Source organism: Stegastes partitus, unplaced genomic scaffold, assembly GCF_000690725.1.
Source record: "Stegastes partitus isolate 25-593 unplaced genomic scaffold, Stegastes_partitus-1.0.2 Scaffold557, whole genome shotgun sequence".
In the NCBI taxonomy this organism is placed as follows: domain Eukaryota; kingdom Metazoa; phylum Chordata; class Actinopteri; family Pomacentridae; genus Stegastes; species Stegastes partitus.
The window spans coordinates 101,766-128,028 of NW_007578288.1; the positions used below are offsets into that span (position 1 = coordinate 101,766).

The following is a 26,263-nucleotide window of genomic DNA, read 5'->3' on the forward strand; positions in this document are numbered from 1 at the left end:
TTAAAAGTAGATTTTTTTTTCCAATTTTATTCAAAAATGTCAAAGAAATTAACAGAATAAACCATGGGCAACAATCTATTGGGAAAAAAAAAGGTTGGGCTTTAACAAACACTATAAAACAAACATACAGAGAAGAGATTCCTTAAACTGTACATACAAGTTACCTCTGGTAATTGTGGCACAAGTAAAAAAAAAGAAAAAAAAACAAGTAACTTTCATATAGCTCTATGAAAATCTCTCATTTCCTTAAGATGTCTGTACAAAAATCTTCATAAATTAGAACTTTTTCATATAACTTAATGACTGTTCAATATGGTGGTTACTTATATGAGCAATTTTTTTTTTTTTTTCGTCATGGATGCACCTCTTTAACTCTTGACCCAGATACTATGGCACTTGGTTCAGACACCACTAGCAGCATTAACCTCACAAGACAGTATTACTTGTCAGTCTCAGGCATTACACAGAAATCTCAAGTATAATCACAGCGGCCCTTTACGTTTGTTTCTCACCCTAGCTAACTACAGAGGAAATGCTGCTTTTTGTTTTTTTGTTTTTTCTAGACCCAAGACAAAGCAACAGACGTGTTTGGTGAAAGAAGCACAGATCCAGTGAGCTTTTGTCGATCTTTTAAAAACTTTGGATCGGGCTCTGGAATCGAATGCCGTGAAAGCAGAAGCCATGAAAGTGAATGCGTGAACATTAGTAGAAACGTGTTGTTGCGCCCCCGTTGTGATTACAATAATAGATAATAATTAAAAACAAAAAACAGGTTTGAGGAAAATCCAAAAAAAAAAAAAAAAGTATGCAAAACAACCTGAAAGGAAACAGCTGTATGTGGCCAGCTCCTGAGTGTGGCATTTGGTCTGGAAGGGCGGGCTGGACCTGCTAACCCGACCTAATACAGAGGAGAAAGAAAACTCTGAGGTAGATAACTGATCTGACTGACCACCAGGTCGAATCACAGGCTTACTGGAGGACACCTCAATCAAAACGCTTGCTTTATTCCAGTATTTTGAAAACGTAATCACTTGTTGAACTATGCCAGATCAGATGCACTGTCTTTTGACAGCTTTAATAATTTGTCTTGTTAACTTGATATTTACTATAATTTTTCCCGTCATCATGAAAGTCATCTGTGGCACTTGGAGCTGTCCTTCATGCTTGTGTGTGTCTGTACTGTTCTAATACTTTGAGAACTGAAGGTAAATGTACAAAAAAGGCACACTGTCCAAACTGCAATCGAGTTTGCAGAGTTACTTATGTCCTGGTTGTAGAGATAAATGATGCTATTTCCTCAGTGTACTATCTAACAATCTTTGGTGAAGTAAACTACATTTGAAAGTGCCAAGTTTGTTTGATCCTATCAAAGAGCGAGGCGCGATAAAATGCACATTCGTGTCATTTCATCCCCCAACTCACTAAATTCTCGCCTAAGTTCTAACATAAGGCTTTGTTTATTTTCTTCACAATCATACGTCCATGTTCTCCGGTTAGTTTTTCAAATAAAAGTGAGAAATACATACCCCCCATCAACAGAATAATTAACATCACCCGAAAAGCAAAAGCACAACCAACAAACAAGAAACATTTGCCCGTCTTATTCCCCCACCCCAATGTCAGCTACTCTACAATACCAAGTATTTAAAAAGGCAAGAGTAAAAATGGGACCTTTCAGTGAAATTTCTAACATTTTCAACATCCACAAAATGCAGGGCCTTCTGACTAAATAAATATCCCATCCAATGAAACAACTGGATATGGAGTCATTGAATTCAAAGCGTTTTTCTAAAAATTTCTTCTACTTTTCTACTAGTTTTGGGAAGGGAAAAGTGAAAACACATACATTTTATAAAAAAAGTCTGATGTAGCTGATTTCACAGGCGTTAACTCCCAACAGTTTTTGCTTATTTCCACTCTGTGGTGGTCTGTACAACTACTGTATCAAAACTATTAAGGCATGTTTTACTCAGACAGCAAGATCAATCTAAAACTCTAAAGAGAAATCACTTTACAAGAAAACAACACTGAACACTTCACCATAGCAACACTCACACAGCAAGCACAAAAACATTTTCAAAATGTCTGGATAAAGAAAAAAAAAATCTTCAAAAAAAAAAAAAAAGAAGTCAGACGTATTTACTATCATGTACTTTGCACATCTAGTCACATGATTCTTTCTTGTATCCGGTGGCAAACCCTAGTAAAAAATAAACGTTTTCTAGTATGAAAATAAAACTTCTTTAAATATAATTTGAATCATTTGATGAACTCAGCTATACTCTCTGAAAATGATACCAAAAATAGTCCTGCTTGAACATTTGCAAAATCTGCGCAAAACAGTGACCGATCCTTAGCGTCCACTGCATGTGTAGACATGATTGTTTTAGCTGTTGTCCAAATGTTACCTCAGCACTACTTGGTTTGTTGGTAGGAATAGGGGGAATGATTGCCGGATGAGTCCACTTGTGACTGTGCACCATTTTCCTGGAAGAGAGAGAGAGAGAATGAGATAACCTGAATTCTTAGCCGCTGTCACATTTGCAAAAAAATTGCCGCTGTTTTTCCTGCACATACCTCCACAGGAACAGTTGTCTGCATGTGTGCATACTGTGGGATATATGCTCCTTGCATAGCTGTGTTGGCAGCCATAAACTGCAAGAAAAGAGACATGCATTGAGAGCTTATTCGTGGTATGTTTGTGTTACAGTTCATGAAGCACTTATGGAGTGTAATGTGTGAACTAATTTCTGATTCAATGCAGTGTTCACTCACCGTTCCTGCACTACCCAGAGAGAGGTGACTCATCTGCTGAGCGAGAGGGGCCATCATGGAAGTAGGCTGCAGTGACATAGATGGGTCCATAGAGGGCGATATCACCGTACCCTGGGAGAACATAGAGGGCAGGTAAGAGGAGTGTACAGCTGGTGCATACACAAAGACATATACAGCATAGCTTTAACCTAAAATACTGTACAAGCACACTGAGTAAAATTGACAGAATGCCATAACAGTCGTGTCTGACAACTGGGATGAAATGCATATTGAGTTTTGTGGGACTGGATTTCCGGCAAAGAGGAACTGAGTAATCTCATGCCCACGGCAGAAGGTGAAAGTTGCAAGTTGAGCAAGTTGTCTGTAAGCATCTTGGAAGGCCTGATCCATCAGGCAGTGTTTTTTCATCTATGCTGGCTCATGTCCAAACCAAGACAGGACTCTTCTCTCTCAATTTAAACCCATCTGTTATAAGATATTTAGCATCTGTCATTAAATACACGGCTTTATATAGCCTCTCCAAAGCAGTCGTTTTTACATTCCGACACAAACATTTTAGTGCTGAAAATCCTCAAGGATCAGTGTCACCTTATGTGTAACTACTACTCTCCCATATTGTGTCTGTCTGTTTACACAAAAATGTTTCAATTCTGTTACAACCACAGAGGGAAATGTTTTGATGAAATGGAAGATAAAAAAAAAAATAAAAAAAAATAAAGGGGGACAGAGAATTGTGATAGTGTTAATGTTCTTACTGGGTGCTGCATGATGTAGGGTTGATGAGGCATCCAGGATGGGTTCTGCACCTGGAACATCAGAAAAATACGAAACAGACACGCACTCTGTGAACACACTGAACAGATGCTATTTCCAGTGATCACATGCTACGGCGACTGGCACAGCAACAAGCATGAAAGGCCACATTGGCCTTTGTCACATACTTGACCTACATCTCCAAAGCCCCAAAGGACAAGTCTCTGAATTCTGATGACACATGGTTTATACACATAAATGCTGAGATGTGGCGTATAGAGCTGAATGAGACGTTTCTCTGCAAGTTTTGCTTTTGATCGAAACTACACATTTGCCTTTGAAAGAGGAGGATTCAAACCTGATATGTTGAAACTGGAGACATGTAGGGAGACATGGACGTTGGAGCAATCATTCTGTTTGAAATACTGTACGGTGGTGGGAAAAATCTGTGGACACACACACGAAAACAAATTTTGAATCAGGTGACAGTTATGTTGTACATGAGGTAAATGAAATATGCCGTACATGTGAATCTAGTTTACCCATTTTGCATAGCAGCTGTACTGGGATCGTATGTGAGCGTCATTCCAGCCTGTGGGAAAAAGAGGTACACAAGTTTAGCAACTCAGCTGAAGCCCGCCACTTCAAACATCAATAGAATTTCATTATCTATGTTGTGCATTCTGTAGCTCTCAAGCCGAAAAACTGGCGCCATTGACTGCACGAGATTTTCTGATAACGATACGGTGCAGCAAAACGCTCCACCCTAAACTCAGGCAGCCAAGCACATTTCTGATGCAGGTTCGAAATACTGATCAGCATGATCACAGACCGTGCAGGGCATGAAAGAGATACCACAGTTTTTAGGCTGAAACAGGAAACCCACCCTTGACACCCTTGTGGCATCAGTACAGGCATATATTTTTTATATCTGTAATCTATCGCGACCATACCTTGAACGGCAGATGCAGTCACTTGACACTTAAAATAGTTCTGACTACAACTTCTGTTCTCGGAAGGAGGGGAGCAAAGCACTACGCATATTGGAAGTGGTATCACCAGGTTGCTGGTCTTGGCTAAGACACCCGACTCACTGATTCACGCCTTTAAAGAACACAAGCTGTGGTGATGAATGTGTGGTCCCACCTGCACATATAAGTTTTTGCTGTCAGCTCTTTGCCAAGCTCAGCTGTGAAGTGGGGCAGCTTATTAGGTAAAACACGCAGAGTATAGGATATATGTTCCCGGGTTTTTCTTGCATAGAGGAATTTTTGGCCTCAGCGCTCTTTGGGCTCTTTGGCAGTCTTAGCCACCTCTTCCTTTAAAATCTCTGGCGTATCAGTAGGTGGCGCTATGCACCTTACGAGCAGAGGTTTTTGGAAGACAGCTTTTGACTTGATCACCAATAGGGTTCCAATAAAATTAAGCTTCTTTTCTACGCATCTTTTATTCCGGAATACCAGTCACTTTAGAGTTACGATATTGAAATCACGCCCAACTCAGGTACTTATCATCTTGTCATGTGCGCAAAAAAGATATTAATGAATAAATATAAATGTATAAATATCACAAGCGACATCTACCGAATCCCACAGCCGTCTCCCTGGAGCTCACTGCTTTCCCTCCTTCCAGTATTGAGCCAGGAAGAACCCTGTGTTCACACCATGCAGAGCAGCCATCAAAACCAAAGGTGTGCCTCCAGTTCCGTTTCACTGTTGTTACATTTTCACGATTAAGCCTGACAAATGAGTGCAGTGTTGATTCATTAGCTACTGCACAAAAGTTGCTCTTTAAACAATGCAGCTATAGCCCCGGTCGAATGCCTCTCAAACCTTGAGGCACTGTGACACCTTTGCTGGTATAACCCAAGGAGATAATCTCATCAATCTAGCGTGAAAGCTGCTGCTGGGACTGTACGCTGCTTCTGGCTGGGTTGGCAAACCAGACAAGAAACTGGTCACGTCAGTGCACATTCTAGTAAGGCCCACGTAAACTTGGAATACAGAATACAGGGAATGAAACCTTCACTGTTCCTCAGATGCAAAGGGAGCGGGACAGAAAGTTCTGGAGCCGAAGGACCTTGGATGTACATGCTATGGAGCCAATATGTCAAGCAGCTGTAAAGCGTTCTGTCTGACAGTCTGTGTCCCAACTGAAAATGAGAAAGGCAGTGCTTAACTGGGCCATTCTGTGCTCTGACAGATGTGCCCAGCTGGTAACGGAATATATTCCCAGGTTGACAAACAAAAACTGCTGCCTCAGAGTGAGAGGTTTTTGCACATCCACCGCGAAGCCGAGACCATGAATGACTGAACAAACATGTCTGTGGTTCTGGCTGCATTTTGGCGCTCTCCATCAGAATACAATCATCTAGATAAGGGAATATTTGGAAGCCCTCCTGAAGAGGTGCTAATACTTCCTGGACATTTTTTTGAAAGTGCTGGGGGCTAACGATTTACTTGAAACACCAAGTATACGTCCTAAATCTGTGATAATCCGTGTGATCAGTTGGAGGAAACTGGTTCAGTAAAATTTTATTTATAAGTTCTCACATATTTAACATTTGCATGTGTAATGTAGGACGCAGCCGAGTAGCTTTTCTGTTTTTAGAAACAGCAAAGTAGTGGCTGTCCCAACCTTGGCTTGCTTTTGAACCAACTGTTTTGCTAACCGGTTCAGAATCGTGTTTATTGCAGCGCTTAAGCTTTGTCCGATACGCATGTCGATAACAAACACACGACTCAGAAAGCGTGACGGTCCCATTTCAAACCATAATCTTTAATCTATGGCAGCACTGTTGCATTAGGATGCAAATAGCCAGGCAGTTCCCCTGGGGTACCAACAGAAGACTGCTGCTCTCTGGTGTGCCAACATAGAAGAGCTTTATTGGGTGTGCTCTCTGGTGGTATCTGTCCTCCCAGCTCTGCCAAAAACATCACCTGATAAGTATGAATGGCCACAGAGCTTAGAGCCAGGGCAGTGTGTGTCTGAGCCCAATGCATTTTTTTCCAGCTGGGAGGTGGAAAATTTGCAGTGTCTGGGGGAAAGGACTGTGGGTCCAGACACCCGTTGGTTGAGTGTCGGTGCTGGATAAGATGCCAGAAAGGGCTCTATTGTTGGCAGGTTAACCAATCTTGCCTTAATGACACCATCCAAGTCCAAATTCTGTCCATAGCTAGTCACCATGTTGTGGGTAGACATGTGGTTTGTGCCAGCTTTAGTCAGTGAATCAGTCAGCTAAATAACAAAGTCTGCAAAGATTGGAAAATAATATTTAACCATAGCTAGTTCTGAGGGAAAGAAAAACCCCGCAAACCTTACTGGTGTCTGGACCAGCAGTGGGGAAGGGAATTCTACCTTGAGCTTCCCGCCTGCCTGACGATAGAAAAAGGATACGTTGTCCAGATCACTCGTACTTATCTTTCAACAAACTATGCATGTCTACGTCATTGTTCTTATCAAGGCACTGCTGCTGTCTTCCACTCTTTGGACAACAGCGAAAGGTTTAAACGAAAGCTAGCAACAAATCACATACACTCAGACACAGCGTTGTCCTTGTCATTCAGGCCAAATAACCAAGGACAGGGACGGGTAGAAGAGCTGTTTGCTATATTGGCTCTAATGCTCATTGTGACCAGCATTGTTCACTTGTTAGCAAGGGTAAACAGAAGCCAGCCAACTTGAGGCATTGCAAACGGAACAGTACACTCTAAATTAGTGCTCCCCAGGTGATATCTTAGCGGCTGTGGTTCTTGTTGTTAACAGTTAAGGTAACTCTGAGCCAAACACAGCTAACTCGCAGTATGTAGCTAACTGAGTACTGCTGTGTTTAACTCTCTGCCCCTTTTTTTCCACTAAACCAGGGTTTTACACAGCCATATGGTACTTGTTGTATAAATTCTTGCAAATTGTCGTGAACTAGCTAAACACAAACGCTAATTGTTGCAATGACTAAGACTAATTAGGTATATAAATGAAAATTAGCTGAATTGTTGGAAACTCTGAGACTGAGAACTGGTTCCTCCTCTTTTCTACACTTCCTGTCAAACAGTCTGTACACAGCAGCAGAGGCAGGAGGCGTTCTGCACTCCAAAACGTTCTCATTTCAGACAGGAGTGGTGGGGATTGCAGTTAATTTTTCAAGGACTAACTGAAGAAGCTAATTCTTTCAATTTGGGTCTGTCCTTATCATCACTCTTCCTCAGAATTGGCTTTTGGTTCCAACATGTGTGGCAGAATTACTTCAATATTACAACTTGCCATTGTGCAGAATACAGTAATTTTACAGTATTTGAATAGAGCCGTGGGTGGAAAGAGAGGCACGGACGTCATTGAGCTGCACATTCTGATTGAAAGAACAGTGTAAAGTTACATCTAAGCCATTTTAAGACACAAAATAAATATTTTCAGGAAAAAAGAAAATTCTAAATGTGTAGGGCTGATACACAAATATTAATTTTAAGGTTTTAATCAATAACTGGAAAGAAACTTTAGGAACCACTGTGTTAAATGACTTTAGTAACAATAACCTTGATTGAAAGCGATTGAGTTTTTTTTGGTTAAGTTGTAATATTTTATCATTTAAAATACAAGGCTTGAAGACTTGAAGTTTGTCCTTTATTCACTCCATCGTGAGAACCACTTACCAGTCTGGAGTCACTGTCTCTTGCCCAGGCCCGACCGTTCTGGCCAAACTTATTCTGACTTAGTCTCTTTTTCTGTCCGCCATCGGCAAACTTGCACAGCAATGGTTCAGATGGGGCTAAAGAGAGAGAAATGGCAGTGAAATAAAGTAAAAGGTTTGTCTTTCACAAACATTATCACACACACATTGTTGTCTGTCATTGCTTGCTATGCAGTCATTCACTCCCTGCAGCCTGGGAGTACACATTTACTAGCCAGCCTGGGAACACAGACATCTAATTTGGCAGCTGTGGAGCTGTAATCCCCTCCCCTTCCTAAAGGAGGCAAGGCCAGCAGAGACTATTTCAGTCTAATAATCCAATTAAAAAGCTTAGAGAGGGAGTGGAGGCCACACAGAGCAGCTCTCTCTCGTTTTCTTTGTCTATGCTCTGCCACTTAGGGCTTAGTGTATATGAGCGCTTTAGCAGCAGACTCTCTGACTCCTGTTGGAAGCATGAGTCATTTGGCCGACCACTTCATCCTGCCTATGCAACTCCGCCCTTTAACATAGAGCCACTGTAGTCATTCTTCCTCTGTTCTGTTATTTAGAATTAAGTGTATCGGTAATGATATAGTCTGTTCTTACCTGGGACACCTGCAGGTGTCTTAATAAACTTTCCATTGAAGTGAGAAATGACTGCATCACATTTTTCAGTGGACTCCATCCTGAAGTGGGAAAAGACACACAGCAAATTAGTGATTAGAATGAGTGCTAACTGCAGTAACAAGGGAGGGCAGGTGTTTTTCTAAAACTGCTTCCAAGGCTTCATAAAAGATATTTATCTGCAGGCTCATGGTGTACATGTTGTGGAACCAACTTCTGCAGTCTTCGTCATTTTGGTCACACACACCTAATAGAGCACACCCACGAAACATTCCTATGGTACACTCTTATATTTCTGTTTTGTCAGTCATGAACCTGGCTTTGCCTGTCAGGTGTTTCAGTCAGATGTCAGGTTATGCAAGTACGACTGGCGGAAGCCAGCATTACCACCATAATTAAACCAAGCAGTCATTGTGAAACTATTTTTCAAAGGAGTTTCCATTTGTCCATACATGAGCAGTCACTTCTGCCTTGTTATCAACACCATCGCTAGGTGTTTTTAGGTATTAATTTTAGACATGAAACAATTTCTAGATTTTTATGACAAGAAATCAACAAAAACAGATTCTGGTTAATCTGCTTTAAACCATTTTATATGTAAGATTTTAAAATGTTCCTTTATCATGGGGAGAGGTGACATTAATGCTGTGGTATTCTTAGCACAATTGTATTTAAATTGACATTATTTTTCTGTAGATTTTCTTTCTAAAGGTTGTGAGAAGAAAATTGCCACCTGTCTTTATTTCTGGCACTGGCATCACTTCTTTCACTGATCAAACAGTAGTCTTTTCCTACTCTCGTAAAAATGTCTTGTTTGATCATGAAGCAATCCCACAAATGTACTGCAAAACCAATAAAATGCCAGTTAAAGACCAGGGGAGGCTGTCAATCATTGCAGTTGCGTACCATTTAGTTAATGCACTCATACAAATGTGTCATATTTGACATAGTTTAGATTTATTCCTGATAAAATTCTAGATGTAGTGAAGAAACCCTCTTGGCACTGTTTCCAGTTCACAGAATCCTACCTTGCGAAGCCGACTCCTCTGCTGACTCCATTGGAGTCCCTCAAGATGCGGGTGGATATGACCTGGCCAAAATGCTTTAACATGTTCTCCAGTTCCTGCTCATCCATAGACAAAGGCAAGTTGGAGATGTAAAGGTTTGTCGGGTCTTGTTCTTGTTGCTGCATGGTGAGAAAAATAAAGAAAGAGGTAGACAGATGTAATGTAATTACACTACAGGAAATGCTTGAATCACAAAGACATTCCTTTGTAGTCTCATGTTCACGTTGGCATTAGTAATGTGTGAAGTAGAGGGAATGAGAGAGAAAGGAAGGGGGAGTTTCCTTGGAAATTCCATATGATTTATCCATAGAAATGGCTAAATGTTTAATATGCTTCTAATACGGACCTCAGTAATTGGGTTATCGTGTCTCTGCTTATCACCGTGTCTTCCTGTGGGGGTTTTAGGTAATAAAGGGTCACTATGCGCACAGATAAGTAGAGATTTACATGCAGCCCATGGTGGCTTAAGGCTCACATCAGCTGATTTTATGCTGTATTTTAATAGCATCAGCAGAAACATAAAACACGGCTAGGAGTCCCTGGGGAGCAGCCTCTTGCCATTAATATTCATCAGTGTTGTGCTGTTCAGAGTCAGCAACAGGGACAGGTTGGATGGAAAAAAGTAATACACTGACAGAAAAATCAACATTTCACAATTAGAGGACAATGAATGAGCTGCAGCTTAGGCTGCACCAAACCCAGGCAATGTGTTCAATCAGAGGAATTAGCCCTGGAAAAGATTAAAGGACAGATGAGAGGATGGAGAAAGGGGGGCATGGGTGTGTTTCAGCCTCCTGCTTTTCCCACAGGAGTGTATGCGTGCACGTGTATGCTCATACACACAACACAGGAATAAAAGGCTTTACCTTTTGGTCGTAGGTGGCACAGCTGACCAAGTGTAACCTAAATGAACCCCCAGTGAGGACACTGATAAATAGTTGATAACAGAAAGCTGACCCCCTTTTTGTTTTGCATTACTTGATTATACATTTTTCAAGCTGACTTTTGACCTTGTGTTCACATAGTTTTAGTTCGAGATGAAAGTCTTACTTGTGACGTATTGAAATGGCGTTTTAGGGTAAGATGAATGGCCGCATGTTTTATTGATGCAGTATCTCAGTGACAACAGCTTCTCTTTTCTCTTTCAATGCTGACTCAATTTTGCTGATATCAGCTTTTTAAGCAAATATAAGATACGTAAATCCTTTGTGTGTAGCCACAAAAAGGTACGCACACAATGAAGTATCACAAGACATTCAGCGAAGTAACATGAGGTGAAAAGCAGGGAACCTCTTATCTGATCACTTCCCACCACCTGCCTTTGAAATAATAATGAGAGAAAGACTATTGAAGGGTGCCCGGGCAGATAAAAAACAGGAAAAGGGACCTTTGTCAGAGAGTCCATTAAGCCCAAACAAACTTCTGCAACAGTGAGAATAAAGCATGAAAGGCTCACACTTTATAATAGCATTTACTTTCCACAATACAAAGATTAAACTTAAGCATGCCCTTCAGAGCTGCTCTGTTTTAATTAAAAAGTAAAATGGCTGCAGGAAGGCATCTCAAGAAGCCCCACAGAACCCCAGACAAGGAAATGAGACTCAGTGCTGTGTGGGAACTAATTTTCCCTGTTCCCTGAGTTCCTGTTACCATAACAACGCACATTATTTACTTCCTGTTCTGCTCCCAGAGACAAGTCTAATGTCAAAAGTAATTCAGCCCATAATCGGATAATATCCTATAATATATATTCATCTGACAACATAAAAAAAAAACTCCAGCTTGACTTGCAGAGAGGCTTCAGTTGGATATTATTTTACCGGGAGAGGATGCGCGTATTAAAGATTCTTTGGAGTGAGCAAACGGCTACTCAGCATGGACAGACATGCTTTAGAAGCACATCCACGTGATGCATAATGCACATCATCCTGCTGTCAGCACCACCAGTCTCTGCGCCCTATAGTCTGACTGATAACGCCATTCATGTCTGAAGCCCCTCTACTGCCTGGCTGGGGGCTGTCAGCTGGGAGAATAACTTTGGGATCCATCAAGGACACACTGATGCATGCAGCACTTGGAGGAAAACACAAATACAGAGGGATGCAAACGTTTGAGAGGACTAGCAAAGATACTTCTGTTTTACAGTTGTTTTGTATTTCATCCAAAGTGTCTAATTACAAATAATAATTGCAGCTTAACATTGTAAGTGAAAAGATGAATCTCTCTCTTTAAAAAAAAAAAAAAAAGAAGCACATACATTTTATAATATCTGAGTAGCTGTTTGTCCCCCTTTTATTAATGACAGCATGCGCTTGAGCTGGCATGCACTCCACAAGTGTGTGCAAAGCCTGATAAACTGTGTTATCCCAGCGTGATCTGACACAGTTCCAAAGAGCTTGTTGTGATGTCAGGAATGCTTGGCTTCCTCTGTCTTAATGTGGCCCCGTTGTTCGCTGAGGTCGAGGTCAGGTAAATGTGGAGGAAAAGTCAGCACTCCTTGCTCTTCAAGGAGTTCTTGCAAAGCTTTGAGGTGTGTTCGGGCTCATTATCTTGCTGCAGTATGCATCTTTGAAGATTTCCACCACCATGTCTTACTATGAGTTTGATCCACTGTGTCGTTCTCTCTCCTGATTTTTTTATTTTTTTTTTACGCTCTCCTTACATGCACCCCTCTGCTCCATTCTTTCCAGTTATCCTCTGTGAAATGTTGGTATGTCTTGGCCCACCCCAAGTGTTTGACCTTGTTTACCCTCTTGAGATGTGGTTTCCTGACCACTAATTTTCCTCTCCTACCACGAATAGACAGCCTTGTTTTGACCGGATTTTGCTGATTGGAGTCTTGCTTTTTTTTTTTATTCAGAAAACTTTGTGACTTTGTCTAAAGAGTTCACATGTTTAGTGCTTCAAATTTGCTTAAGTTTGATTGCCAACCTAGAAATAGTTCCTCTTCATTTTACAAGTGTTTTTAATTTTATTTCTAAATCCTCACACTTTCTGATTATTCCCAGGTTAATGTGAAAATATGACAGATTTTCGATGTGGTCTCAGACTTTTGAATTCCACTGTATGCATGATAAGGCCTATAACACCACAACAGCAAAATACCACAGAGCAAGAGACAGATTTACTGTGCACTGTACTGACACTATTAATTATGTTATTACTGCAACACTTCATGGAAAGTGAAAACACAAAGGAACAAGGTCAGACGAGATGATGATGGAAGGAAAGAAAGATAGAGACAAGACAGACAGAAAGATGAAGCGCTAACAACTCAGTGTGCAGTGGGTGGAGATGCTGATATAGCCAATGTTTCCGCAGAATCCTGCTACTAAATGCAGTAAAAAACAACATAAAAACTCGCTGGTAATAGTTTGTCAAAAGAAAGAAAACAAACTGATCTCACAGTTCACTTAACGTTAACTTCAATGCAATCAGGTTTAATGAACACAAACCAAAACAACAACTCACTTTTTTCGTTACACAATAACCTGACATTAATGATTATTCAAATTGTGTGACTGAAGTCCAGTTGAAAAAATATCAGCCTATGTTAACAGTCCTCCTACTATTCTATTGATCCTGTTATTTGCAGAATCCCCCTTTAAATACATAATCAATAAAGAGATAGAAACGCCTTTTAAACACCGGGCTTCTATAATTGACACACACACTGAGACCTGTCAACTGCAACAGTCCGCTGCACGTGCCACATCTAAAAATATCAGATGCAAATATCTCAGTAAATCCACCGATGTAGACTGCACGCACAAATACACACCGTTTCCTCCCAGATGCAACTCAATGATCTCAGAGTCACTGAGCAATCAACACACCAGTGGTTGTGGAGCATATACTTTGCAGTCAATGATTCCAGTCGTGCAATTTAATACCACAAGGATTAGGTTTAAGTTGCCTGACCAGTCAGATTGGGGACAAGAGTGTTACTGGGTGACTTGTATGGATGTGATATCAGGATTAGTTGGTAATGAATCCTCACCTTTGCCATCTGAGCTTGGACACCAGTGGTCTTCAGGGCAGCAACAGCTTTCTGAGCAGCAGCGGGACTGTCGAAGTCCACAAAGCCGTATCCTGAGGAGACAGGCAGAACAGTGAGGATAACATTCTGTATCCAGCACAAATAATGGTAGAACCACTGTGTGTTATGAGCTGACCTACGCCTCTCTATGACTGATGGTAATAGGCTTGGAGTTCATTAGTGAGTATAATGTGTTACTATAACAAATGTACCATACTGTGTATTACAGTGTCATTTTGCAGTGTGTATATATAACGCAGTATTATATACTGAAGGTCTATCAAACAGTGTGTGTGTGTGAGCGTGTAAGTAGATGCAAAACAGTGCTGACGGTGCAGATACCAGTGGCTCAGGTCAGCTCTTTGTCCTGGGGGGTACAAACAGGGTGTACCTATAGTCATTAGCTTCTACTGCACTAGCGACATGTAACCTATTCAGAATAAATTATGGTGAATACGCCAGGATTCTTTCAGCTGAGAAATGGGTTAGAATATTACTGACAGTTTTATGTGAATTCCCGTCTTAGTTGTTATGAAAATGTTCTTGAAAACAATGACTTTGGTCAAACAAAGAATTTAGTGAAACTTAAGATTACACAAGGTTATTGCTAAAGCCATCTCTGAGTTCTATTTAAAATTCAGTCAGAGCCCTACAAGGTCTTTAACGGTGTCCCCTTTCACTGGGAGCCTTCAATTAACTGGCATCTGTATAATCCAGAGGAGAGTGACAAAGCAATCTCTTAATCCCATCACCACTAGAGAGAATCACTAAGTCCCTCTTTAGTCAGATGGGCAGTCTACTAGAACTGGAACAAGACCAACAATGCCACTCAACAGGAAGGGGAAGAGTCGGCCACTTCTTCCCGGGAGCCATGCAGAACAGTGACACACCAACAGACAAGGGCTGTGGCTTAAAATAACACGAGCTGGAACTGCATAGCTGCTGAATGACTTAATGTTTTGGTAGAATTCACACACTGGATGACTACCATTTCTGGGGACTTTTGGGTAAGTCTAGTAATATTTTGTCTCACACTATCCTGCACTGGCAGTTCATTAGCGTTCTCTCATACATAGCATACATATTTAATTAGAACAGAGACAAAAGAGGGCAGTGCAGGAATGAGAAAAAGAACTTAACACACCTTTACACTTATTTGTAGTCTTGTCCAGGATGGCCTTTGTTGACACAATTTTGCCATACCTAAGAGAGGAGCAGAGAGGCGAGGTATTGTTAGTTGGATTATATACCAGACACAGCCAGTTATAAAACACACACACACACACAGAGGGAGGGTTGAGCAACAATCCATGACATCACTGTAAAAATATGAGAAACAGGAAGTGGTTTCCATGTGGTGCTGAAAACCCCACCGTGTGTGCAAAGCACTAATCTTTAATCTCAAACAGCCCCTTTTTCTTTAGCCAAACTAAACCACCGTATCACATTTTATACAGTCACCAGAGTCGCTCTCGGGAGAAGCTGGGTCACTTGGGTTCCATTTTGATAAAGCTCCTGTACAGCTGTCGTGATCAAGGACTACTATCTTTTTCCTTGGGAAGTCATCTATACATACAGGCATATTATTGAAATATAAATACTGTTTTTTAATTTATATTTAGGCACAACGGGTGACCCATATACACTGTACAGTTTTTCACAAGGTATGAACAGTTTCCCAGAAGTTGACACAGAAGCATAGGGAAACCAATACCACCACCGCAAAACAAAAACACAGGACATTATGACATTCAAAACGCTGATGTGGGGCGTGTTGTTGCCATAGTTTCAACAAAACTGTAGTAGTGTGCATGCAGACTACAGGAAAGTACTGATGAGAAATCTATGAGTGCTACTATCGTGTCATTTTTTAAGAGACACTTTCCTACAGGTACTGTTAAAAAAAACAATTTTGAGGTCAGCAAGTTAAAAAAAAAAACCCAAATTGCTCTCTCACAAAAATCTCAATAGTGATAACAGTATTAGATGTGTTTATATGTACATGTTTCACTGCTTTGTCAAACTAGAGAAGGTTTAGAAAAAAATAATCTGTTACGAAAATTGGGATAAAGACATAAAATCCAAAGTCAACTATTAAAAAAAAATTACCCTTCTGTGATTGTACACACTACTGGATAACTTTTGTATGGAGTAAAAAGTTCTTCTTAATGTGATAAATTTATTGGCTCTCTAATTATTTTCTTTAACTGCTTGTTGATCCCTGTGTTTATATACTTCATGATGCAATGACCAAAACCTTAAAAAGAAGCTTAAGTCATGTAAAGTGCGACTCTTTCGACCTATGTAATCTACAGTGACACTGATACAAGCCACAATGTACCCTGCAGTCAACCAGCAGGATATTTTAGCTGGGGATTACGATAGATGCTAAACTGGGTGAAAGAGCATGACCTTATGACCTTTCTTTCTTCTGAACTCTAATCTCAAATCGTTTCGCGACAGCGTGTCTGCACTTAGCGTAGATCACCATAAAAATGTTGTTTGTTTACATGCACTTTGTACGTATTATTACTGAACACCGCTTTAAAATGATTAAATTTGCTCCTACATATGCATAGGAGGTTGTGAATCAGACCTCTGTGATGTACCTATGCACATGAAAACAAATCAAAGTGATTGCTATTGCACTCAAGGACATTTGGGAACTTAGGTATAAGGTTATCCCATGTGAGAATCTATAGGTAGTTCAAAAGTAGAACAAAAAACATTCTTAAAGTCAGGATTTTTTTTTTTTGACCTCCAACTTTAACCACAGAGTACTGATGTACACTCACTGGCCACTTTGTTAGGTACACCTGTGAAATGTAATGCAGCCCACTACAAGAGTTCTGCCAGAAATTCCACTTTCAAAAAGCTTCTATATTTTCAGTTTTTGTGTTCTGACGTTAGCAAAAGGGTGATACTACTTCTCTATATTTATTACTGAAGTCATAGTGCACGGTGGTTATATACTAGACTTTCAGAATTTCACAAGTGTACCTAATAAAACGGCCAGTGGGTGTATATGTCAAGGCTCAGGTCAATTTCAGTATGCAATATATTTTTAGAAGGGCAAAGAATGAATTGGAAATGTTCTTATTCAGTATTATATTGTGAAGATGGGGCCTTCGAAAAAAGGAAATGAAATTTCTGAAGCACCAGAGCAGCCTCTCTGCTTGGCATATATAAAGCAATCAGCACACAAAGAGAGCTGTAGACAAGCCCAGCGCTTACTGTGCCTCTCTGTTGTCCACACACATGATATATGAAATCTCTGCTCCGTTACTCTGCATGCTATCAAGCTGTGTAATATTCTCTCTTTGTTTCTGTGTGGTCTTTGAGATGATTGTTCATTTCATATTCAAGTGAAAGCCTGCAATACCGCCTCTGTGTATGCTACAATATTATATAAAGTTTCAGAAACACGACTGCAATAAATGCAAAGTGGTCTCTGTAAAATGGCAGATTTACATCTTACGTTTAACTTTTTCACCCCTCTTTTGAATTCTCACCAATTTATGTCAATAAGTAACTGCCGCTGCAAATTGAAACTAGACTAAGTAGGCTAAAAAAAATCAATAGCAGATCAATAGCAGATAATAATGAGAGGAAATGTGGTACTCACGGCTGACAGAGCTTGACCAGGTCATGATCTGTGGTTGAAGGTGACAGACCTCGGATGTAGAGGTTTGTTTTGCTGAGTTGGTCCCAGCCTGCAGTGCTGCTGCTGCTGCTGTTGTTAGTGCTGCTGTTGGTGCTCGGACTGGGTGGAGCCATGGGGTGTGACGATGGGAGGACAGGTGGCTGGAGTAGGTGAAGAAACCAATGGGTTAAATTCAGTTTCAGGCTAGGTTGTAATTATATATTGTTCATTATCCACCCATAGAGTTGTTTTGTGTCAAATGTAGAAAGACATGGCTAAATCCTAAGTTAGAATTTTACATTTCTGCGTTTCTCTTAAATAGAAGGGGAAAACAACGATCTGTCCGGACCCTGGACACCATCACAGTTGTATCATGTGGGTTACCGTCCAGTGTGGATTAATGTTTGACTGAGCAGTGATCCATGTGTGCAAGCAATCCCCATCACACCTTCACAGTCAGCACAATCGGTCCACGGGGACCTCTATCTCTGACATCGGTGTCACGCTGTTGCCACAATGCCTCATGGTGTCAAATAAGCTATTTGCAGTCATCTCTGGTGTAGTGCTGGGCTTCTTCACCTTATGCTCTCATTAATGGGAAACGTTATTTTTATGTTCTAAATGACTTGAGTGACTCCAAGTACAACTGTGTCTTTTCCCTATTAATCAAGACTATCTCTCTCCGGCAAACTTTATGCTTTATGTTTACAAGACACAGACATCCTGGTGTCACAGAGATACCCCTCCAGGCATCTGTGTTCTTCCTTATTATCTGACACTGATTATCCCCCAACCCCCCCCTCTCTCTCTGAGGAATCACAAGCTGAGAGGAAGCTGATGGAATCCCAGGCATGAAGTGGTGACAGGATTGAGCAACCCAAGTCTGGACTTCAGCCTAGAGGATCTTCTCTTGTGACTGATTGGTCGACCGCCTCGCATACTTTCACCATGAAACAAGACTGACCTACTGTTTTCCAACTGACAGGTGGCAAAAATCCTTATTTGCTACATCCTGACTGCCAATCATCTGTTTTATTATGCATGATCTGTGACATAGTTAAATAACCAAACATACCTTCAGTAGCACATAACCTGGAGAGATTTGATAAACTCAAGTTAATGGTCTCAGTCTTAATTGCCTCAAAAGCAACAGTTGCTACTATTGGAATATGGGACCATAGATTACAGATTGCTTGGCCAAAATGTACTGACCATTAACTGCCATTAAATACCAAATGATCTAAGAGCATTAGTACTGTGCCATCATGCTCGGTCAGTCATAAAGGAGACACAGCATAATGTGAATCTTTATAGGATTTCACTGACATACACGTGACTGAAATTATCATCTTCTCAAAAGGCTGCTTCTTAAATGATATGTGCTGAATTATGACTCATATCCTGGAAAAAATGTACAGCTGAAGCTTCTTGAGTGCTCTGGTTTCATTCATGAATTCCAGCTTGATGGTAGGAAACGAGATGAGAACAAGCACAACAGAAAAAGTTTCGCAAGCCAGAAATGCATATTCAAATGTGCATGCCATATATTGACTTTTGCCAAGAAACTGAGACATACATTTTAGACATTTCAGTGACTGTTCATAACACTTGTACCAGCACACAACACAAGGTAGTCTGTAAGGAGAATGCCAACCTGCACCTCATTTTTCTGACTGCCTTTTTTAAGGGACTAAAAGTAAATTTTGTTCTCATACAGCTGCCTGACTACTCAGATGCACGACTGTGAGAGACCGAGATGGGGAGAGGACAGCATCTTATCAGCCAGCTCCAGACCAGCAGAGCCCGTCATATCCTAGCTGGAAATATACACAGGGTTTCCAGTAACAGGCCTCGCCCATGGAGCTCTAGCCACAGGATAACAGCATGAGCGCCGCAGAGTAAATATGCTTATTCAAATCTTTTGACTAAAGGGAGTATTCCAAATCTATATATAACTGGGACAAAGATAATTCATCAGTGGACAATTAGGTACATATACTGTATAGCTGTGTACAATAGATCAAAGCCTGATAAAGCAAGAAAAAAACACTGAATTAACTGCATTTATGGGATGTGTTTGCCAATTATATAATGGCTTGTTAAACTGAGAGAGAGTTTAATGAAACAGAAACCAACCAAAGTAATTAAAAGCTCCAAATCAGCAAGCATATACACACAATGGGGATATTTGTTTCTTCTAAGTGGTGTTAATGGCCAGCTCATGGGTACTTCACACATTAAAACCCCAAATAGTCTTGGTAAAGGGTTAGCCTACTATTTTGCTTAGCAGCCATAACACAACATGCACTCATGCCATCGGCCTGTATATCTGTGATACCAGTGGACCTGAAGCACAACCCGAGCAGCAGGTATTCTCATCACACAGAAGTGGTCTATCTGGATCTTACATCACCCACAGGGACACAACAATGCCACTTCAAATGTCACAACTAAGTTTCCTTAGCTCACATTAAGTTGAACCGGGCGGTAAGCTGCTGTCAAACAGACCCCATTTTTGCGACTTTCACGGAGTCAGCTTTGTGGACATAAAGTCCGGTCTTGGGTAAATATTTGTGTATTTACCTGTTTGCGATACGGAGTCCTTAGTGGGTTTCCAGTATTAGCAAAAATCATCCTCAGTTGGAGCAGTGGGGGGAAGGTTTAGTTTAGTTAAGCTACAAATTTCTCTCGAAATACATCAAACTCCACGTATAAGTAGGAATTTGGTTGACATAGATATCCTCCTTACGCCGCTAAAGGACCAGAACATAGCTTTCTAGGCATATTCGCTGTGTACATATCCTTGTTGTCGTCGACTATCCGGCAACAGAAACCTCTGTAAATTGTCCCAACTTCGACCGCCCAGCCCCGTCCGTTTGACTGGCTTCATTGATTTGCAGTCGGCGCTGAGCAGGACGGGCGCTGCTACGGTGGGAGAAACCATTCCGTCGTTTGCTGTGGGGGTGGACACCGTTGCGCTAGTTTGCCAAAACGCACCGCAGTTTGTACATGTTTGGTTTAATTAATTTTAGAAGATACTTTTTTCCTATTCTTAAACTCCTCCTATGGTATTTGACATTATCTTCACTGCATTTGTTATATAAACACATATTATCCAGACGCGGCGTCCACCCCTGTTGTTGTTTGCGTATTAAAGGATGCATACCAAACGTTCCACCGTGCCGCCGGTTCTGGATGTGATAGTTTTTGTCTTTTTTTTTTTTGCATGAAGAAGGGCAAGTAAAATCAAGTTCTGTGTTTTTGTATAAGGGTAGTTATTAAGTACAGTGAAGGATGCAATGTGTAGCAATATGTGAGCAACATGAGCGCCAATCTGATGGAGTCATGCGACTGATGTGGTTTTGAACAAGCCGCAAAACAGAAAGTTATTTTGTGTTTGACATACGTGTTTTTCAAATTTCACAATGTCTGTTCATGTAAAATGACATTTAAGGGGGAAAAAAAAAAAAAAAAAAATCCCCCTCATGAATAAAACTCATCTCTCCCCAGACACATCTGGATAAGTGTCAAAAAACAGACTGTACTGTAAATTAACACAAAATGCTCAGAAACATTATGCAAACTGGGCTGTCCTTAATATAAAATTTGCTTATTGTGATATTTAATGTCATTGCAATGGGACAATGGAGTAAGTAGTCCTCCCACCCATATAACAAACAATACAAACACTTCAATTCAATGAATGGTATGTCCCCATGCAGGTAGATATTTATTTATTTAAAGAAAACTGCTGCCCTCCAGCTGTCCCACCTCCCCAGTAAAATGCAGAAAAAGACACAAGGTGGAAAAGATATTTGAATAACTCAACATCAGAATGTCCAGCCCAGTCACTTAGGACACACAGTTTTAATACACAAATGTGACAGTAAATACTAATATTTATTCTTGTATTTTTTTTTAAATTTTATTTTACACATAATCCAGATTGATTAGGACAGTGTTTTTTGAAAAAGATAAAACAAAATTTGGAGGGTGACAGAATCATAACAATAGCCCCATGTATTGCCAAAACCTCCAACAATAGCTCTCATTTGAGGAAATTAGTAAGCTTTATTTCCTCTTGTGTTGGTGAACCAGTCCTTCTGTGGTTCGGTTTTTGCAGTATAATTTTGCAGCGAGAGGTGGCTTCTATTATGGATCTAGTGCAGTGAGACCCTCTTAATGTGAGTGATGGCTGGTTGTGGGGGTAGTTGAGTGTGTGTGTGTGTGGGTTTCTCTTTATTGGAGCAGGTAAGAGGGGCAGGCAGGGCTATAAATCAAAGGCAATCTACCCACCACTGTCACCCTCTGATTGGAAAACCAACACTGGTGGCAGAAAATGTGAATTAATGGCGACCTTCTAAAAACGTACAAGCACAATGGTGTAATCGCTGTCTTGTTCTGCGTTTATAGTCTCCCTAAACAGTTTCTTTGAGCCTCCTGATTTCGGTTTGGGTAGCAGCTGTTTTGTATTCTCCGTCACTAACTCGTGAAACTACTATACAATTACTCGAGAGAGCATTGCTGAGAGACGCTGTGCTTAGGTTGTGCATGTAATAAAAAATTGGGGCTCTGAACCTTCAACATCACTTAAATGATCCTTGTGAGCCTCCTACGACATCTTGTAATGAAGGCATTGGCTCAATGCATGTTCATAAATGTGATATCTGGAAAGTCAACCTAAATGGAACCAAAGGTCACCAGTCCTGTAGAGAAGTTCACCAGGCCAACAGGAGTCAATGGGTCAGCATTAGAGGAAAGGGACAGAGGTCTGATTCAGCACTCTGTCCAGGATACTAAACGGGGAGGGGGCAATTGAACCACCGCCTTTTATGAAAGCGTAAAAAGAAAGGTTATCTCTGATCTCTGTGTTTGTGTAGCACTAATGACCCCTAAATGAACCTAATAGTATCCAAAAGAAAAGCGTTTTGAATGACGTTTCACAAAACAAAGTTTGAATTAACATGTTGCTAAAACTTACAGACACAGCATTTACAATACACCATTAACTCATTTAATGACACTAAAAATAAAAAATAAAAAATGAAATGTCAGTTGAGAACCAAACCGATATCCAGAGTGCATGTAATTCCCCTGAAGGAAACCTCTATTCATTATAGGGCAGGTTTAGATTGCACATGCATAATCGCTCAGACGGGCACGAACATGCACAGATGCAAAGATTACAAGATCACTAAGGCCTAACCTGTACACATAGATATACAAGTCTATACTTCCACACTCTCTCTCTCTCTCTCTTACACACACACACATAACACACTGGGTATTTCCAAGGGAAATAAGAGAGTGGGGTTATTTTAGGACATTGTGCTACTTGGCTACTTGTTCTCACTCTTCCCTGAACTAATGAAAACAGCCTCTGCAAGCAAACAACTCTGAGGTGTACGAACAAGTGTCGCTCTCTGTTTTGTCCTCACAAATTATAACAGCAATTACAGTCTCACAGCTGAATCTGTGAAAGGCTGAGAGACGTTTGTCTTCACTTCCTCCCTGTGTTAGATTCCTGAGAAGTGGTGCTGCCACAGTCAGTGTTGCATAGAATTTTAGCAGCTCCAAGAAGCTGTTAGTAACAGTTCCGTACCTCTCTGGCGAGACAGAAAGGTTGGGTTAGGGTGTGTAACCCCTCTTTGCCAGCAGCAGATTCATTTCCCCTGACTGTAAATTACCCACAAAAATGGCTGTGAGTGCCTATGTGTGTGTGTCACACAGAGAAAGGGCCACATTCACTGGTCTTTAATTGAGGTGCTGCTGAATGGGTTGCGTTCATGACAACCCTTCTCAGTTATTCAAAAATGAATGAGTCACTTTACTGGTTCAGTAGCAATGAAAAATTAAAGAAGACCTTTTTTAAAAAAACTAAGAAAAACATTATATATTGTGGTTGTATTGATTATACATATGGATTTTTGGATGGTCTTTAACAGCCTTTAGTAGAATCCTTAGAAATCCCTCAGCATGTGGTACATAATCTGCCTTAATTACAGCAGTGGAGGACTTGGATACTATCACACTGTTGTTTACAGCCGTGTCATCCCTTGTCACATCCATTTCACTAATACTGTGTGCATCGTTTTGCTTAGGTGAGTAAATCCTCACACTTATGAGGGTCACACGACATTAGAACACTTGAAACCTGTTTATTTATGTGTACGAAAAAGGCAGCTTAAGCTCATAATTATGCATCATTTACTGCAGCTGCGAGGTAACGTCCGACATCCTCGTTAATTTTGGAGTGACATTCGCAGGCTTAACTTGGTGCAAAAAAACATGAGGCAGAGCAAATTATAACTCCAAGAAGCAAGAAATTGAAAATGGCTGCAGCCAGCCACCACGAAATGTTCATTATTACATCTCATAAACAGGTCATTGCTTTTTGTCAAAATATGCTGAAGCTTGATGATAGATTACAGTTCAGGTTTACAGGTCCAGGACTTGACTTTTTCATTATTGCCGTTACATATGATAAAACAACACCATCAAGACAGGGTTGCAAATGTTTTGACGCATTATAAGCCTACATAATATCGTACAGTACCTTCTTTTGCATGTTAGTTTTTAAAAATAACTTTATATGCAGTGGTTTTTCTGAACTTTTTTATTCATATTTGTTACTCACTATATTACACACATGTTTGAAACATTTATTGGGATTTTATAATGCATTAAAGGAAGTAGAGAACAGTTTAATTGTAGTGCTTGGCTTCCATTTTGCTCATGTCAAATGTCCCACAGGAGTAATATGTGTACAAAGGCAGTTCTTTCAGGCCTGACACGGACATAAAGAGCAGCGCCACTGGGCTGATCCATTGTGTGCATTCTGCTGCCAGGCAACTCTTCAAACTTTATTGTAAACATTGTATGGTGCCGTTCAGCCTCAGCATAATGCCATTGTTCACATTCTCACCGCAGCAGTTAATGCATTCACCTTGACAATGTTTTAAAGTTTACTTTGGTGTAGGTAGCCGACCCATCAGCCATCACCACTTTGCTGAAAGTTTTTGTTTCTGAACAATCCCCATCTACGGCACGCTTGAATTCACAACAGTCTTGAAAGAGAAACCGAAAATCAAATCAGCGTTCTCCACAGACATTTAACTCTTGTCTGCCAAAAAAACACTGAAGTCAAACTCTCATTATTTAGATAAATCCACATTTATTTTGATTGGAAACACAAAGAAACAACTAAGTCGCTTGATGTTTGAGGCAATTTTTATATTATAACATCATAATAAAGCAAATTGATTTTTATAGCCTGCGTTTTTTACATTTTCACTAATACACTACAAGCTTTGTTTGGTCATCTGGTAAACAGCTCATATTAGTTTTACCCCCCGTGTAATCAAAATCATAAGATCCATATTCCATAAACTCGGCTCGGGCAGTCAGTTTGAGGATGCACTATTATCCACCAAAAAGCAGGACTTACACTGTTTGCATTGTCGGATAACTTATAGAGTGAATGCATGTTGTGTTTCCTGTTGCTTGTAAAATCTGTCTATCTGGAGCCTAAGTCTCCAACTGATAAAAATTTAATGAGCTTCAATAATAAGAAGCATTAAAGGGCTCTTTATGTGAGCTGAGATTTCCCAGATCATTCAGGGACTTTCCTAGCCCTCCTTAACCTCATCTACCCTTTTACTTCTGTAGTTTTGCTTCATTTGCACTGACTGGTTATGCTGTGTTACCTTAAAAATGAAATAACTGAGGTGTATGTTGTCCAATGGAACTATTACCACTTAGTCAGCTGGTTGAATAAAAATGATGGCAAAATCCCCCCAATGCCAAAACCAATGGTACGATTTGTGTTTCATATTTAGTCTGGAGCAAAGGGGAGCAAATACTGTAGCTCGGATAACACAACTCCTACATCAGAACCCAGCGTTTTACATTGTGTGTTCCTACAGACATAGTCAGCCATCTGACAACAACCCACACGTCTCATCAGATCCAACCAACCCTTTACAAACATACAGTATATTCAGACCCGCACACTATTGGTTTGCAGGTATTGGGAATACTGTGGGAATATGTGTTCACTCCAACTTTTCCCATGAAGACACAGTCATTCGAATCTTCCCATCACATCCGTATCAGCTGAATCTCACCCTGCATGGGAAGCCCACACACACACACAGCCCTGTGACCGTTCGCTTCCATGTGACTATTGATTTTGAATGTTCAAAATGCCTTATCTTATGCTGACAAATTAGAAATCAATGCACGTGTTTGAGCACGGCCAGGTAATAAATTGTTTGCTCACCTGGACCCTTGCACGTTGCCTAAACTCAGCACTGACCTAAATTTAACTAAGATAAAATATATTTTTAATTACATATGACCAAGAGTGAAAGTGTTGTGTTTACCGCAGCAGTTTTAAAATGTGTCATCAAAAGTGAAAGAAAACTTTTTTTTCTTTCTTTCTTTTTTTGCATCAAACTGATTACGTGATACTTGAAGAAAAAGAATATATGATTAATCAACCCTTAAGCTGTTCAGGGATGGTAGATTTAGTTTGGTTCACGCTCCCTAACTTGTATAAAGTACAAACTACATATTGTTCAATGAGAGGTTTGTGGTTTAGCTCTTATGTGCACAGGAACAAGGAGACAACTTCCTCTTGCTATCAATCAGGAAATTCTATAAGCAGGCAGGAAAGTCTTCTCGCAGTATTTCGGCGC

The 26,263-nt window shown here is 40.5% G+C and overlaps 1 protein-coding gene across 1 annotated transcript; it reads right to left on the reverse strand.

Moving 5' to 3' along the window:
- rbms1b (RNA binding motif, single stranded interacting protein 1b) lies at positions 1-20,453 on the reverse strand. Its single transcript, XM_008288393.1, has 13 exons — positions 20,148-20,453; positions 17,547-17,725; positions 15,066-15,124; positions 13,883-13,974; positions 9,844-10,001; positions 8,798-8,877; positions 8,175-8,290; positions 4,071-4,120; positions 3,887-3,974; positions 3,531-3,581; positions 2,776-2,886; positions 2,578-2,655; positions 1-2,487 (listed from the first exon to the last, which is right to left on the reverse strand). The coding sequence occupies exons 1-13, from the start codon at positions 20,196-20,198 to the stop codon at positions 2,416-2,418; spliced, it is 1,185 nt and encodes a 394-aa protein (XP_008286615.1). The 5' UTR covers positions 20,199-20,453; the 3' UTR covers positions 1-2,415.
- Positions 20,454-26,263: the final 5,810 nt, after the last annotated feature.

Bases quoted from the DNA above. Each gene is read 5' to 3' on its own strand.
- rbms1b (XM_008288393.1), bottom strand. From the start codon at position 20,198: ATGATTTTTGCTAATACTGGAAACCCACTAAGGACTCCGTATCGCAAA. The intron at 8,878-9,843 runs GTAGGATTCTGT...TTCCCACTTCAG, and splicing joins AGAGGAGTCGGCTTCGCAAG to GATGGAGTCCACTGAAAAAT. The intron at 8,291-8,797 runs GTAAGAACAGAC...CTCTCTCTTTAG, and splicing joins GACACCTGCAGGTGTCCCAG to CCCCATCTGAACCATTGCTG.